Here is an 18,238-nt window from a genome sequence, read left to right on the forward strand (position 1 = left end):
ACCGGGACTTGATGGTTTGACTTATAGGGAGAGGTTAGATAGACTGGGACTTTTTTCCCTGGAGAGTAGGAGGTTAAGGGGTGATCTTATAGAAGTCTATAAAATAATGAGGGGCATAGATAAGGTAGATAGTCAAAATCTTTTCCCAAAGGTAGGGGAGTCTATAACGAGGGGGCATAGATTTAAGGTGAGAGGGGAGAGATACAAAAGGGTCCAGAGGGGCAATTTTTTCACTCAAAGGGTGGTGAGTGTCTGGAACGAGCTGCCAGAGGCAGTAGTAGAGGCGGGTACAATTTTGTCTTTTAAAAAGCATTTGGACAGTTACATGGGTAAGATGGGTATAGAGGGATATGGGCCAAGTGCAGGTAATTGGGACTAGCTTAGTGGTATAAACTGGGCGACATGGACATGTTGGGCCGAAGGGCCTGTTTCCATGTTGTAACTTCTATGATTCTATGATTCTATAGAGTACAGTTACCAGAGCGTTTCCTCAAGTGCTCATATTTCACAAGATTTTTTTCATTTTAATACCGTCACCAATCACCCTAGATCAAAGAAAGCTTTTGCCAAAAAATAGCTAATGGCATGTAGTGATCTGTATTGGAACCTCTTGTTCTCTATATAAATAAATGATTTGGGTACAGCATAGAGGGAAATATCAAAATTTGCTAGTATCACCAAATTAGGGGCATGCCAGACTGAAGATGAATGTTGGAAACTGCAGGAGGACATAGCCAGGTTATGGCAGTCTGCAGAGATTTGACAAATGCAGCTTAACATAGATAAATATGATTTGGGAATAGAAAATGGAAATATACCTTAAAATTGTAAACTTCTCAATGAATTCTAGACACACAGATCTTTAAAAGCAAAATTATGAGTTTAATCGCTCCACCATTGGCAGCCGTGCCTTCCGCTGCCTAGATCCTAAGCTCTGAAATTGCTTCCCTAAACTTCTCCGCCTCTCCTCCTTTAAGATGCTTCTTAAAACCTACCTCTATGGCCAAGCTTTTGGTCACCTGCCCTAATATCTCCATATGTGACTCGGCATCAAATTTTGTTTGATAATGCTCCTGTGAAGCACCTTGGGACATTTTACTGCATTAAAGGCACTATATAAATGCAAGTAGCTGTTGTTGTTTAAAGAGTCGTAAACAGGACAAATTAGGTTCTAGGTATACAAACACGCTGAAACACACGCACACACACACACACACATGCACACACACAACAAAGCTATACAAGACATTGGTTAGACCATATTTGAAGTAGTGTGTGCAACAATACTCTCCTGGCCAACTTCCCAACTTCCCATCTTCCACCCTCCATAAATTTGAACTCATCCAAATCTCTGCTGCCCGTATGTTAACTCACATCAAGTCCTGTTCAACCATTACCCCGGTGCGCGCTGACATACACTGGCTCCCCGTCCAGCGAAGTTTCAAATTTGAAATTCTCATCCTCATATTCAAATCCCTCCATGGCCTCGCCCCTCCCTATATATGTAACCTCCTCCAGCCCTACAACCCTCCAAGAACTCTGCATTCCTCCAATTCTAGTGCATCCCCAATTTCCTTCGCCCTATCATTGGCGGCCGTGCCTTCCACAGTCTAGGCGCTATGTTCTGTAATTCCCTCCCTAAACATCTCCGCCTCTCCACCACTCTTTCCTCCTTTAAAGATACTCCTTAAACCCTCCCTCTTTGACCAAGCTTTTGGTCACCTGTCCTAATACCTCCTTCTTTGGCTCGGTGTCAATTTTTTTGTTCTTTTACACTCCTGTGAAGTGCCTTGGGATGTTTCACTATGTAAAAGGTGCTATATAAATGCAAATTGTTGTTGCTTTGAGTATCTCATTATAAGAAGAATATTGGTGCCATTGAAAGGATACAACATAGATTACTAGGATGAAGGGAGACTTGAAAATCTAAAGCTTTGTTTGTTGGGGCAGAGAAGATTAAAGGGGAACTAATTGATGTTCAAAATTATGAAGGTAAACAGTGAAAGTGATTCACTGACCAATAGGAATAATCCAACAAGGAGGCATAAATTTAGGATTATAGTACTAAAAGCATACATTGGGACTATTACTAGAATATGGAATACATTACTAGATGTGACTATTCGTGCCTATGTCAACCATGACAATTAAGGGGGAATTTAACACTTAAAAGACCCTATATGCCTCAAGCACACATATAGAGAGCAAATAAATATAGACAGAACACCATTGGAGCACCGTCACCACAAGAACTACAACAGTTCAAGGAGATGGCCCACCATCACCTTCTTAGGTCAACAGGATGGGCAATAAGTACGGCCTTGCTAGCGTCGTCCACATTACAAGAACAATCTTTTTAAAATTTGATTGATTCTACACTACTTCACAATAAGAAAAATGTGCACTACTCCTTTTTTTCCTGTATTAAAATTGCATATATAATCTCTCTCAATGGCTCAGTGGATGATGCACCACATCTGATTTGATTCCAAACCATACATACCAGAAAGAATCCTAAACCACACAGACCAAGAAGGTCCTAAGTTCCAACCCTAGTCTATGCTGAATCAACCAGGAGACAATGGGGGCCTACAATTTACCTCAATTTTTACCGACTAAAGAGAAGGGCAAAAAGCAGCCATGTCCCTGATCACTTCAGTGACTGCGATGGAGACTGCACATGTGTGGTCATCAGCTGAAGACAGGATCAAGCTTGGCTGTTGCTTGACGAAAAGTCTTTGACCTAAAACGTTGACTCTTTTTCTTTCTCCACAGATGCTGCCTCACTTGCTGAGCTTTTCCAGCATTTTCTGTTTTTATTTTAAGCTTGACTGTGATGTCCCCATAGTCAAATAGCATGCTAATACTCATTGTGTAGCCTCTTGAATGAGCTACCAGAGGGCTGCTGGCACCCCAGAGTGATATCCCAGCATGAGCCATTACTTTCAGGACAGGAGGTAAGCATGAGTCATCACGTCCAAGAGAGAAAGGGAGAAACATAAGAGAAGATTTGGAGGGGCGCGTTGCATTTGCACTTGTGATTAGAGATAACTTGAGTTACAATATACACAGAATACATTTCTTCAACAGTTCATTATCACTCAAGAAATGTGAAGTATTTACATCAGAATGGTCAACAATCCTTCAGTGCTGATGCATTACATATCAATGGCACACACAACAGCTACTGCAGCTACTTTCATGAATCTCAAAACATATATTTTAGTTATATAGACTACTCTAGCTTTGCTCTCTCAATTTATGATGTAATCTGAATGCTTGGATTATATTACAGGTTTGTAATCACCCCAGGTATCCATTATCCATATATAAGCAAATTGTATCTGTTCTGTATGTTACAGAAATAACAGATAAGTTAGAACGTCAAAAGTTAGGATATTAAATGTAGGATCTTGCAGGCATTTCTGCAGTTTCCCAAAAAGGAGTAATAAAGTGGTTGTTACTGGACTAGTAATCCACAGGCCTGGACGAATAATCCAGAGAACGCGAGTTGAAATGCTACCATGGCAGTTTGCGAATACAGTTTTAAAATTCTGGAAATAAAAAGCTGATATCAGTAAAAGTGACCATGAAGCTATCGAATTACTGTAAAAACCCAACTGGTTCAGTAATGTCCTTTAGGGAAGGAAACCTGCCATCCTTACCCAGTCTGACTCCACGTGACTCCAGGCCCACACCAAAGTGGTTGAGTCTTTTCTGCCCTCTGAAGTGGCCGAGCAAGCCACTCAGTCGTATAAAACCACTACAAAGAATAGCAAGACTTGTTTTTTATTCGTTCACGGGATGTGGGCGTCGCTGGCGAGGCCGGCATTTATTGCCCATCCCTAATTGCCCTCGAGAAGGTGGTGGTGAGCCGCCTTCTTGAACCGCTTCAGTCCGTGTGGTGACGGTTCTCCCACAGTGCTGTTAGGAAGGGAGTTCCAGGATTTTGACCCAACGACAATGAAGGAACGGCGATATATTTCCAAGTCGGGATCGTGTGTGACTTGGAGGGGAACGTGCAGGTGGTGTTGTTCCCATGTGCCTGCTGCTCTTGTCCTTCTAGGTGGTAGAGGTCACGGGTTTGGGAGGTACTGTCGAAGAAGCCTTGGCGAGTTGCTGCAGTGCATCCTGTGGATGGAACACACTGCAGCCACAGTGCGCCGGTGGTGAAGGGAGTGAATGTTTAGTGTGGTGGATGGGGTGCCAATCAAGCGGGCTGCTTTATCTTGGATGGTGTCGAGCTTCTTGAGTGTTGTTGGAGCTGCACTCATCCAAGCAAGTGGAGAGTATTCCATCACACTCCTGACTTGTGCCTTGTAGATGGTGGAAAGGCTTTGGGGAGTCAGGAGGTGAGTCACTTGCCGCAGAATACCCAGCCTCTGACCTGCTCTCGTAGCCACAGTATTTATATGGCTGGTCCAGTTAAGTTTCTGGTCAATGGTGACCCCCAGGATGTTGATGGTGGGGGATTCGGTGATGGTAATGCCGTTGAATGTCAGGGGGAGGTGGTTAGACTCTCTCTTGTTGGAGATGGTCATTGCCTGGCACTTATCTGGCGCGAATGTTACTTGCCACTTATGAGCCCAAGCCTAGATGTTGTCCAGGTCTTGCTGCATGCGGGCTCGGACTGCTTCATTATTTGAGGGGTTGCGAATGGAACTGAACACTGTGCAGTCATCAGCGAACATCCCCATTTCTGACCTTATGATGGAGGGAAGGTCATTGATGAAGCAGCTGAAGATGGTTGGGCCTAGCACACTGCCCTGAGGAACTCCTGCAGTAATGTCCTGGGGCTGAGATGATTGGCCTCCAACAACCACTAACATCTTCCTTTGTGCTAGGTATGACTCCAGCCACTGGAGAGTTTTCCCCCTGATTCCCATTGACTTCAATTTTACTAGGGCTCCTTGGTGCCACACTCGGTCAAATGCTGCCTTGATGTCAAGGGCAGTCACTCTCACCTCACCTCTGGAATTCAGCTCTTTTGTCCATGTTTGGACCAACGCTGTAATGAGGTCTGGAGCCGAGTGGTCCTGGCGGAACCCAAACTGAGCATCGGTGAGCAGGTTATTGGTGAGTAAGTGCCGCTTGATAGCACTGTCGATGACACCTTCCATCACTTTGCTGATGAATGAGAGTAGACTGATGGGGCGGTAATTGGCCAGATTGGATTTGTCCTGCTTTTTGTGGACAGGACATACCTGGGCAATTTTCCACATTGTCGGGTAGATGCCAGTGTTGTAGCTATACTGGAACAGCTTGGCTAGAGGCGCAGCTAGTTCTGGAGCACAAGTCTTCAGCACTACAGCTGGGATGTTGTCGGGGCCCATAGCCTTTGCTGTATCCAGTGCACTCAGCCGTTTCTTGATATCACGTGGAGTGAATCGAATTGGCCGAAGACTGGCTTCTGTGATGGCGGGGATATCGGGAGGAGGCCGAGATGGATCATCCTCTCGGCACTTCTGGCTGAAGATGGTTGCAAATGCTTCAGCCTTGTCTTTTGCACTCATGTGCTGGACTCCGCCATCATTGAGGATGGGGATGTTTGCAGAGCCTCCTCCTCCCGTTAGTTGTTTAATTGTCCACCACCATTCACGACTGGATGTGGCAGGACTGCAGAGCTTTGATCTGATCCGTTGGTTGTGGAATCGCTTAGCTCTGTCTATAGCACGTTGCTTCCGCTGTTTAGCATGCATGTAGTCCTGAGCTGTAGCTTCACCAGGTTGGCAGCTCATTTTTAGGTACGCCTGGTGCTGCTCCTGGCATGCTCTTCTACACTTCTCATTGAACCAGGGTTGATCCCCTGGCTTGTTGGTAATGGTAGAGTGAGGAATATGCCGGGCCATGAGGTTACAGATTGTGGTGGAATACAATTCTGCTGCTGCTGATGGCCCACAGCGCCTCATGGATGCCCAGTTTTGAGCTGCTAGGTCTGTTCTGAATCTATCCCATTTAGCACGGTGGTAGTGCCACACAACACGTTGGATGGTGTCCTCAGTGTGAAGACGGGACTTCATCTCCACGAGGACTGTGCGGTGGTCACTCCTACCAATACTGTCATGGACAGATGTATTTGCGACAGGTAGTTTGGTGAGGACGAGGTCAAGTAAGTTTTTCCCTCGTGTTGGTTCGCTTACCACCTGCCACAGGCCCAGTCTAGCAGCTATGTCCTTCAGTACTCGGCCAGCTCGGTCAGTAGTGGTGCTACCAAGCCACTCTTGGTGATGGACATTGAAGTCCCCCACCCAGAGTACATTTTGTGCCCTTGCTACCCTCAGTGCTTCCTCCAAGTGGTGCTCAACATGGAGGAGGACTGATTCATCAGCTGAGGGAGGACGGTAGGTGGTAATCAGCAGGAGGTTTCCTTGCCCATGTTTGACCTGATGCCATGAGATTTAATGGGGTCCAGAGTCAATGTTGAGGACTCCCAGGGCTACTCCCTCCTGACTGTATATCACTGTACCGCCACCTCTGGTGGGTCTGTCCTGCCGGTGGGACAGGACATACCCAGGGATGGTGATGGAAGAGTCTGGGACGTTGGCTGAAAGGTATGATTCTGTGAGTATGGCTATGTCAGGCTGTTGCTTGACTACTCTGTGGGACAGCTCTCCCAATTTTGGCACAAGTCCCCAGATGTTAGTAAGGAAGACTGCAGCGGTTCAAGAAGGCCCACCACCACCTTCTCAGAGCAACTAGGGATGGACCAATAAGTGCCGGCCTTGCCAGCAACACCCATATCTCAAGAATGAATTAAAAGAGAGAAACTGCATTTCTGTATATTCTAGCTCTATTCACCCACTGAGTCATTCCACACAAATGCTATGTTTGGTCTGAATGCATAAAAATAAAAAAGCAGCAGTGTAAAGAAATTATCACTTTGTGTCTTTCAAGAAATATTTCCTTCAGACAAATAGTGTTAATCTGTGCATTAAAAAAAAATAAGGGCCATGGATCTGTGTGAAGATTAGAAAACGCTTCCTAGTCATAGTCAGACACTGGAAGCCAGTTGAGATAATTGAATTCTCATCTGAATGATACTGTGAAAAGGAACCCTGACCCATTTTGATGCTGGCACTTGTGTATCAGAATACCAATGAACAACCCAGCTCCAGGCTACCTTTGGGAGATCAACTGTAGAATTTACAAAAGTAACTACAACGATGGCTAAGAATCACAAAAAAGCCATGTTAAGCAAAGCACTCTAGAATGTTGATTAGGAATTATACTAATTTGCAATGACAAGGATACAAAGTGTTTGATTAATCAATTATTCCTAGTTTAATCTACTCACGGTGGATGGTAAGACTATTATCTCAAATAAATGAACATGAAGTTCTATGTCATTTCTGTTAGCTGGCATGGATTTAAAAAGCATGCCCAATCAAAACCTGTGGAACTGTATCTTTCAGGTAAGTCAATTTTCTACAAAATGGGATATCGTGAGTAATATAAACCAATGAATTTTGCCAAAATGCAATAAGACAAATGAGAAAATAATTCTAAATACATGAGTGTTTGCTTTCAATAATGTGATGAAATTGAAATAAACATGAAACTTATAAAATGTATGTAATGTGATTCGACGCTTAAATGAAAACCGATTCATTAGTGTGACTGCACAATATTCATTTCAGCATCGGTAAATTTTGGCAGAACAGTATATATTAAATAAATGTATTTATTTTAAACTTAGAGCTCATCACATAGATCAGAGGGCACTGGAATGAAATTCACGTGTTGTAAATAAAGCACAATAGGCAAACATGAAACAAATCTTACACACTCAACCATTCTAGCCAGCCTCTGGGAATCGAAAGATTTAAAATATTATTCAAATTGGATCTTCACCGTAAACCCAGTAAAAACCACGTGTGTCCCCACACACCACATACAAATATTATTTTCTCCATTTTTTAAAAAACACACATTTTCAGACAGGGCGACAGCTGGTATCAGTAAATGTATCCTGATCATATAGCATATCAATTAATTATCAATAGCAATAATTAATCGCTGATGTTTCGGTGGCAACAACGTTGTAATAATAATTTAGTCATCGTCACTCTGTAGTAAAATTCATGGTGGGGGGGGGGGGGAGTATCCGAGTCTTCAACCTATTTCAATAGCATCATAATGATTATCTGTCGTGCATTTTCAGTTTACTGTGTAACAAAGGTATTTCAGACAAAGATTACCTTATCACGAGAGAATAAAAAACAAAAATGTTCAGAGAATACTGCCGAAAAAACAAACATCACTGATGTTTCAAATAGAAAACCTCTCCCATCATATAAGAACCTTTAAAGTAATTTATTTGTGGCAGGATTTTTAAATATTAAACCTATCAGCCCCGTTACTGTACCTGGATAATACAAGGTAGCTCAGTGTCATCCAGCAGTCTGATTGTAGATTTGATCTCTTGGCTTAACGACTTGATACTTGAACTGCGAAAGCGGAGCATTTTCATTCTTCCTCCTTCTCCCTCTTTTTAATCAATCATAAGGAGCCGTCAGTCTCGAAAGCAAACATCTCTCAACTAAACTGCAAAAACCTTGGGTGTGTATCGTATTATAAAGAAAACACTAGCACATGGAGAAGAACACTGACTGCGTCAAGCGAAGTCTCGCTCTGTCTCATACGTTCATTCAAGATTTCGCTGACATTTACACAGCAAGACGAAAATAAACAGCAACCATGGAAACTCCAACGACAGAATTTGAAAAAAAAAGTGTTTTTTTTTTCCCTTGCTAAATAACACTACCCTACAAGTCAAACATTGTTCGTTGTATATGCAAGCTGCTGTTAAGTGTGCCGGCTGGAAAGATGCTCTGTGTTGCATCGACCCGCTGTGCCGATCTCAAGCTCCACCTCGCTCACCACACGCGCGCACACAAGGAATGGCACGCGCGACCCCGGCCCCGGCCCCCGGATCCAGGACTCAGCCAATCACAGCGCTCTGCGCACACCTCACCAGCACGCGCGCTCCAGCAGGTGGTGCGCGAGCACACACGCGTCGCGGGGGACAATAAAGAGCAGCGAAGTGATGCTATAGCTCTTCCTACATTCATATAAATGCTCTCTGCTCGCATGTTGTTTGTCGAAGCTATCGAGGTTATGCCCTACACTTGCATGCATACTTTGATGCTTTCTGTAATCATTACAATGTTACATTTTTACTTTGTTGGAGATCTACTTAACAGGAACAAGAAAAAGGAAGTCGCGAGAGCGAGATAAAGGGAATTCTTTGTGGCAAGCTCCGAAGGAAAATGTTGAAAATGGTACATTATCCATTGAATGCATTTTTTTTGCATTGATTTTTCCTTATATGTGTTAGATGCAGACAGCAAGCACTGTGCTCGGTTTAATAAATAGATCCTTGTAGATGATGGAAGTGACAGACCTGGGGCCGGGAGAGACCCCACCCGAGCTAAACGATTACTGATGGTGGTATCTGCACTGAGTTATTTGCTCGCTGGTTAGCCCTGTTCTTCCCTCTGCCCTGTCCCTCCAGTTATCTGGCTTTCCCGTCGGACACTGTCCCCGTGCAACTAAATATCTTTTTTAAACAGAAAACGCTGGAAACACTCAACAGGTCAGGCAGCATCTATTGAGAGAATGCATTTCTCGTCCAAATATTGTACCTAATTTCCTAGGATGCATCAATGCTGTTAGGCAGCTGTATTTATAAAATTTCTTTAGTTTCGAGCAGTCTTTGCTCTTTTGTTTTTCAAAATTACTTGACAAAAAAATAGAGGACAAATTTCAAAAGCTTTATTTAGGCGAAGTTCATATTGACTTTTTTTAAAAAATAGATGGTGTGTGTAAGAGAGAGTGAGGAAAAAATGACATATTACACACAGTTGTAGCTTTTGTTTTGTGTTTTATAAACATCAGAATGTAGAGTAGACTGAGAGAGTGATGGGAGTAGATTTTCAATTATTGCCTGGGCATAAAACTGATGTTACAAATTGGCCACCGTTATAGAAAACGGTCTGATTTTTATTACTATTGAAATAAAAATTGGGCGGCTTCTTTAATGGGCAGCTGATCTGCAATTCTGGTTGAAAATGTACCCCATAGTGTCTATCTTCATGGTAATGTTATTTCAATTTACAAAAAAAAGTTATATTTTGAAGCCAACTAATTATCTTACCAGTGTTTTGTTGACAGTTAGAAAAGGTAAATGCTCTAACACTTGTGAGGCAGTGATACTAATTGTCAATACATATGAGAGAGTGAGGCGCACACGGATTCTCTTCATTCTAATTTGATTTCCTTTTAAAGAACCAAGTGAATTGAATTTTGAAAGTAAACAAACCCCCTTTGGGGAAATCAGATAGGAAGGGAACATGGAGGAGGGAAGTAGGTTGAGGGTAAGGGGGCATCTGGCTTCTCATCCTTGGGAGGGAGGGAGTGTGAATAAGGGGAGAGTGGATGGAGCATCAAGGGTGAGGTGAGTGACAGCTAAGCAATGGGAGAGAGGATACATGGGTTGAGTGGTTAGTTCAAAGGAGGATTGGGGTAGTAATGGGAGTGAAGGGGTGGTACGGAAGAGAGGTGTAGTGGGAAGGTGAAGAGGTAGGAGACACTTGGAGGTGGGGAAAGCATAAGTGATTTGGAGAGGGGATGGGAAGGGAGCCACATTTTCCCCATAACTCCCACTCCACATGCAGCCTGTAGTCATTGATGCCTCCTTTCTCCACCACACTACATCATGCCACCCACCATCTCAAAAGGAAAGAGGGAAACAACAGAGAAAGAAGACAAGAGGACAGAGAGAAGAAAAAACAAGTCAGGGAGAGGAAAGCAGAACAGAAAGATAGAGATAAGCAGAAGAGAAGAGATGGAGAGAGACAGGTAAAAGAGAGACCATTTTCTCTGACTATTGTGTGCAACACCACAGGAGATTGAATAGTATATATTATAAAAAATCTTGTGTATGCACGCACTTCCTGTACAGCTTCTATTTGTTAGAATTTTTGGTCACACTTCAATGTCATTTAACATTGGAATTATATATGGAAATGTAGAAAAGAATCATGTATGTAAATAGTTGCTTATAACAATGCAGTTGTGAACTCAGGTCAGTAGGTGATGCCATGGAGTGAGTTTCTCCCAACTCTTGTCACCCTCTTTTATATAAAAGAACTTATATAAATCAACTGGCTGTGGGCAATGCACTGGTAGTAATCTATTTAGCATGTACTTTTTGCAAGTCTCACGCTTCCTGTAACACTTTCCCTTTCACATTTTCTCCATCACTTGATAAGAAAGAAAGAAATAACTTGCACTTATTTAGCGCTTTTCACATCCTCAGGACACCCCAAACGCTTTACAGCCAATGAAGTACCTTTTGAAGTGCAGTCACTGTTGTAGTATAGAAAACGTGGCAGCCAAGTTGTGCACAGTGAGGTCCCACAGACAACAATGAGACAAATGACCAGATAATCTATTTTAGTGTCATTGGTTGAGGGATAAATGTTGGCCAGGACATGAAGAGAACTACCCTGTTCTTCAAATAGTGCCATGGGATCTTTTACATCCACCTGAGAGGACAAACAGGGTCTTGGTTTAATGTCTTATCCAAAAGACAGCATCTCTAAAGCACTCCCTAGGCACTGAAGTATCAGCCTAGATTCCGGGCTTGAACCCATGACTTTCTGTCTCAGAAGAGAGAGTGCTAGCTACCACTGAGCCAAGAGTAACACCTTGGTCCCACATTTTATTAAAAATCCTATCACCATGAGCGAAGCCACATGAGATCTGCTAGCATAAAATAATTATTTTTCCTCCCCCTTTAAGCTTTCCCTTTGTTACATTTAAAACAAATTTCCTCTTGTTGCAAATAAAATGTTAATTGCCCTTCCTTCATTTAAAGAACCCAAAATGGCAAGTTCTCATAGTTTTGCTGCAGACAACTTTATGCAATTCAAATCTGTTGCAGAAATGAAAGAAAACAAGTAATCAATTTTATGAGTCCATGCTGCTGGTGGGGAATCTAGCTGCTGCCCATAATTTTGGACTCCTAAAGTTACCCCTTCAGATGATAACTATAAATAATACTCCTCCCATAATTTTCAGCAGCTAAATTGGCAGTGATTTCTCTAATTCAGCTGTGGAGGAGGATGGTTTAATAAACAGCATGCACAATCTAAATCTAAAGAAACTGCTGTCAACGTTGCATGCAGTCAACCCTTTCAACCATGCACTACCACATGCACGGTCTTGACCTCTCTTTTCAGCAGCATCGGCTAAATCTGTGTCATAGCTGTCCTTCATCTCATCCATTGCTTCAATAAAAAAGCATTTTTTCTTACTTTCAGGTAACAAGAACTAGAAGCTCAAGTAACTTCTGTATCCGATCCCTTTTTCCATTCACTTTATTATGACCCTATGTCTCCTAACCTCATTCCTTGGCAGATCTTCACCATCCCCTCATTTTCCCTTTCTGATCCTGAACAATAGGTCATCAGTAGTTTCATCCCCTCTATGCCCCCACCTCAACAAATTCCAAGCTTAACATGATACTGAGCTCTTTTGCCCCAGCCTTGCTGGGTCAGCCATGGCTCAGTGGTAGCACTCCCACCTGAGTCAAAAGGTGGGAGTGCTACCCTGTGTTCAAGTCCCACTCCAGAGGCTTGAGCACATAATGTAAGCTGACATTTCATTGCAGTACTGAGGAAGTACTGCATTGTCAGAGGTGCCGTGTTTCAGATGAAATGTTAAACTCAGGCCACGCCTGCTCTCTAGGTCGACGTAAAAATTCCAATGCACTATTAGAAGAGCAAGAGAATTCTCCCCTATGTCCTAGCAATATCTTTTCCTCAACCAACATCACTAAATCAGATTATCTGGTCATCCTCTCATTCCTGTTTGTGGGATCTTGCTGTGTGCAAATTGGCTGCTGTGTTTCCTACATTACAATAGTGACTACACTTCAAAAACTACTTGATTGGCTGTAAAGCGCTTTGGGACGTCCTGAGGTTGTGAAAGGCGCAATATAAATGCAAGTTCTTTCTTTCTTGCCTTACCCTCTGTACCTTCTTTTTAGCAAGGATGCTCCCCCCAGTTTAATCTGACCTCGGTGCTGTTTCTAGCATTTTTGATCCTCCTGGACACCACCCTCCAGCCTCTTGCCTTTTCTCGACTTTGTCATGGAGAACTGCCACTGTTACATTGGCTGCCTCAATTTCATTACTCCCCTTACTCTAATCTGTCTCCATCGGAAATTGTAGCTTTCCATTCTCTCTGTTCCTCCCCCAACATCTGCATTGCCTAGTTACGGCAACATGCCATAAAGTGTTTCAGTCCCCTTCACCACAGAGTGTAATAACAAGGCACACTTGCTGGCCTTACCTGTTATTGTGTGACGCAAAAAGAACATTTAAATCACTTTAACCATTCAAGCCTAAGTAAATTTGAGTCAGTATCTGCACCAAGCTGAAGAAATGACAGAAATTCACATGGTGTCCATGTATAGTACTGCACAGAAAGTTTCTAGAATTTTGATTACTTTCACTTTGTTTCTCTAACAGTTTGCACAGATTATTGAAAGGCTTGATATCATTGTCACCAATGCAATGAATAAAGTACATGCTTCTGTTTAAAACATCTTACATATATTTTGCAAGCAGTTGATTAACAATGATTGGCATGGATTTTCATATGACTGTCTCTTGGTTTGGGAGTGGCCGGAGTGAGCTCGTTGCTCGCCCCGTGGAATCGATCCAAGGCCCAACCAATTTTGATGGTCAGACCTCATTAACATTCTGTCACCGTGCTACATGTGTGTTTGAATTGCTTGCCAATCAGAAGGGGCAGGAAATAGGGTATCTCCGCCACGGAGCCCAGGTAAGTTAAGGGAAGGGGGGAGGTGATCTTAAAGGAGAGTCATAGAGGGTCGGGCATTGCAGGAATCAAATTTTGTGAGGTCAGGAGGAGCATGTGAAGATTTTTTTCTTCTCCCTGCTGCAACTTTGCTCAACAACTTCCTGTTCAGTGCCACTCAGATCAGAAACTGAACAGAACTAGACTTGAACCTCAATCCATCTCTGCTCAGTGACACTGAATTTTAGCCTAAATAAGGTAGAGTATTATTCTAAAAGAATTCTGGAGGATCTGTCCATTAATTAAAAATGGATAAAACTGGGTAGTGAAAGGACTGCACCACCAAATGGTAGGATGCAGGAAGGCAGTCATGATTCCTCATATAGCAAAATCCTAATTTTTGCTGCACCATCAGAGTGAAGCATCAAGCAGAAGTGGATAATTCTATGCAGGATAAGAGTAGTCACCACGGGGTTTTTAGAAGCCAGTTACAGAGAAGCATTTAACAAAAGTGGCAGCAAATCATCCGAGGAGGAAGGATCTAGAAAAGGCAGAATAGCAGAGAAGATGGGGAAAAGGTTGGAAATATGTAGGAAGAATTGTAGAAAATCCAAAAGGGGGAAAGGGAGACAGAAAAGGCAAAAAGGAAGAAATATAATTACTTTTCCTCCTCATCAATTATTGAGGATAAGTTACATAACATTATGAATATTAATTGTATTACCTTGTATACTCTACAGCAAGCAATATCCATCTCAACAAATTTATCCGATCAGTAACAGAGATACAGATTAGGAAGGGCCCCGGTTCAAACCCAGACCATACCTACAGCCACCCATGGGGCCTTGTCATTTTTTGTGACCTCTCTGCATCTGATGTTCTGATCATCGATAAGGTAATCTCTGACCACTTCCTCATATCCCTTACATTCCCCTATTGTCCCTCAATCCCGTGACCTCACTATTTGCCAATGGAAAAAACTTTCCACTAGCTCCCTCATGACTTCATTCCCTAATTCCCAGCACCCACCATGATATTACTGCCAGTGTCAACCTAATAAATCATTCCTCACATCCATTATTTTCGAGCATAGGATCATAGAATGGTTACAGCACAGAAGGAGGCCATTCAGCCCATAGAGCTGGCTCTTTGTAAGAGCAATCCAGTTAATCCCATTCCCCTAATCTTTTCCCGTAGCCCTGCAAATTTTTTCCCTTCAAGTATTTATCCAATTTCTTTTTGAAAGCCACGATTGAATCTGCTTCTACCACCTTTTCAGGCTGCGCATTTCAGATCATAACTACTCATTGCGTAAAAAAGTTTTTCCCTTATGTCACCTTTGGTTCTTTTGCCAATCACCTTAAATCTGTGTCCTCTAGTTCTCGACCCATCCGCCAATGGGAACAGTTTCTCTTTATTTACTTTATCTAAACTCCTCATGATTTTGAGCACTTCTATCAAATCTCCTCTTAACCTTCGCTGCTCTAGGGAGAACAACCCCAGCTTCTCCAGTCTATCCACATAACTGAAGACCCTCATCCCTGGAACCATTCTAGTAAATCTATTCTGTACCCTCTCTAAGGCCTTCACATCCTTCCTAAAGTGCGGTGCCCAGAATTGGACCCAATACTCCAGTTGTGGCCGAACCAGTGTTTTATAAGGGTTTAGCATAACTTCCTTACTTTTGTACTCTATACCTCTATTTATAAAGCCCAAGTTCCCGTATGATTTTTTAACCGCTTTCTCAACCTGCCCTGCCACCATCAACAATTTGTGCACATATACCCCCAGGTCTCCCTGTTCCTGCACCCACTTTAGAATTGTACCATTTAGTTTATATTGCCTCTCCTCATTCTTCCTGCCAGAATGTATCCTTCACACTTCTCTGCATTAAATTTCATCTGCCATGTGTCCGCCCATTCCACCAGCCTGTCTATGTCCTCTTGAAGTCTATTACTGTCCTACTCATTGTTTACTACACTTACAAGTTATGTGACATCTGCAAATTTTGAAATTGTGCCCTGTACACCGAAGTCCAAGTCATTAATATATATCTAAAAAAAGCAGTGGTCCTAATACCGATCACTGTATACCTTCCTCCAGTCTGAAAAATAACCGTTCACCACTACTCTCTGTTTCCTGTCACTTAGCTAATTTTGTATCCATGCTGCCATTGCCCCTTTTATTCCATGGGCTTCAATTTTGCTGACAAACCCATTATGTGGCGCTTTATCAAATGCCTTTTGAAATTCCATATACACAACATCAACCGTATTGCCCTCATCAAGCCTTTCTGTTACCTCATCAAAAAACCCAAAAAAGTTACTTAAATACAATTTGACTTTAACAAATCTGTGCTGGCTTTCCTTTATTAACCCACACTTGTCCAAGTAACTATTAATTTTGTCATGGATTATCGTTTCTAAAAGCTTCCCCACCACCGAGGTTAAACTGACTGGCCTGTAGTTGCCGGATTTATCCTTACACCCTTTTTTGAACAAGGGTGTAACATTTGGAATTCTCCAGTCCTCTGGCACCACCCCCATATTTAAGGAGGATTGGAAGATTATGGCCAGCACCTCCACAATTTCCACCCTTACTTCTCTCAGCAACCTAGGATGCATCCCATCCAGACCGGATGACTTTTCTATTTAACTTCAGCTAGCCTTTCTAGTACCTTCTCATTATCAATTTTTAGCCCATCCAGATCTCAACTACCTCCTCTTTTACTGTGACTTTGGCAGCATCTTCTTCCTTGGTAAAGACAGATGCAGAGTACTCATTTAGTACCTCAGCCATGCCCTCTGCCTCCATGCGTAGATCTTCTTTTTGGTCCTTAATCAGCCCCACCCCTCCTCTTACTACGTGTATGCATGCCTATGGAAGACTTTTGGATTCCCTTTTATGTTAGTTGCCAGTCTATTCTCATACTCTCTCTTTGCCCCTCTTATTTCCTTTTTCACTTCCCTTCTGTATTTTCTATATTCAGCCTGGTTCTTACTTGTATTATCAACCTGATATTGGTCATACATCCCCTTTTTCTGCTTCATCTTATTCTCTATCTCTTTCATCATCCAGGGAGCTCTGGCTTTAGTTGCCTTACTTTTCCCCTTCGTGGGAATGTACCTAGACTGTACCCAAACCACCTCCCCTTTAAAGGCCGCCCGTTGTTCAATTACAGTTTTACCTGCCAATCTTTGATTCCAATTTACCCGGGCCAGATCCGTACTCAACCCACTGAAATTGGCCCTCCTCCACTTAAGTATTTTTACTCCAGATTGATCCTTGTCCCTTTCCATTACTAATCTAAACCTTATGATACTATGATCACTGTTCCCCCGCTGACACTTGCCCCGCTTGACCCACTTCATTCCCTTAGATCCAGCAATGCCTCCTGCCTCATTGGGCCAGAAACATACTGATCAAGAAAATTCTCCTGCGCACACTTCAGAAATTCCTCCCCCTCTTTGCCCTTTACACTATTACTATCCCAGTCTATATTAGGATAGTCCCCCGTTATCACTACTCTATAGTTCTTGCACCTCTCTTTAATTTCTCTGCAAATTTGCTCCACTATATCCTTCCCACTAGTTGGTGGCCTATAGAACACACCCATAGTGTAATGGCACCTTTATTGTTTCTTAACTCTAACCAAATAGATTCTGTCTTTGACCCCTCAAGTACATCCTCCCTCTCAAGCACTGCACTATTCTCCTTAATCAATACTGCCACCACCCCCCCCCCTCCTTTTTTTCCTTCCCTATCTTTCCTTATCACCTTGTAGCCAGGAATATTTTGTACTCAATCCTGTCCTTTTTTGAGCCGGGCCTCCATTATTGCCACTACATTATAATCCCATGTGGCTATTTGAGCCTGCAGTTCACCAACCTTATTTATCACACTTTGTGCGTTTACACACATGCACTCTAAACCTATCTCAGACCTTCTTGTACTCTCTCTTAGTCTGATCCCACCTAACACCATACTATTTCTTGCTCTAGTGCTATCTGTCTCTCCAATCCTTAGTGCACCTTGTTTATCCTTTCTAATGCTACATCCTGATGCCCATCCCCAGCCAAATTAGTTTAAACCCTCCCCCACAGCACCAGTGAACCTCCCCGCGAGGACATTGGTCCCAGCTCTGTTGCGGTGCAACCTGTCCATTTTGAACAGGTCCCTCCTGCCCCAGAACTAGTCCCAATGCCCCAATCTGGAACCCTCCCTCTTGCACCATGCCTCTAGCCATGCATTAACCTGCCTTAACTTCCTATTTCTGTACTCACTAGCATGTGGCATTGGGAGTGATCCAGAAATTACTACCTTTGAGGTCCTGCTTTTTAACTTCCTCCCTAGCTCCTGAAACTCTGACCACAGGACCTCATCCCTTTCCTATGTTGTTGGAACCCAC

The 18,238-nt window shown here is 42.9% G+C and overlaps 1 protein-coding gene across 1 annotated transcript in view; it reads right to left on the reverse strand.

The window, feature by feature from the left end:
* Window positions 1–8,494, reverse strand: part of frmd3 (FERM domain containing 3) — a 241,215-nt gene extending 232,721 nt beyond the window's left edge. The window contains exon 1 of the mRNA XM_067982208.1: window positions 8,366–8,494. Coding sequence (XP_067838309.1) covers window positions 8,366–8,470 — 105 coding nt within the window. The 5' untranslated portion in view covers window positions 8,471–8,494. The remainder of the gene's footprint in view (window positions 1–8,365) is intronic.
* Window positions 8,495–18,238: the final 9,744 nt, after the last annotated feature.

The sequence above is a fragment of the Heptranchias perlo genome, chromosome 4, assembly GCF_035084215.1.
Source record: "Heptranchias perlo isolate sHepPer1 chromosome 4, sHepPer1.hap1, whole genome shotgun sequence".
Classification (NCBI taxonomy): domain Eukaryota; kingdom Metazoa; phylum Chordata; class Chondrichthyes; order Hexanchiformes; family Hexanchidae; genus Heptranchias; species Heptranchias perlo.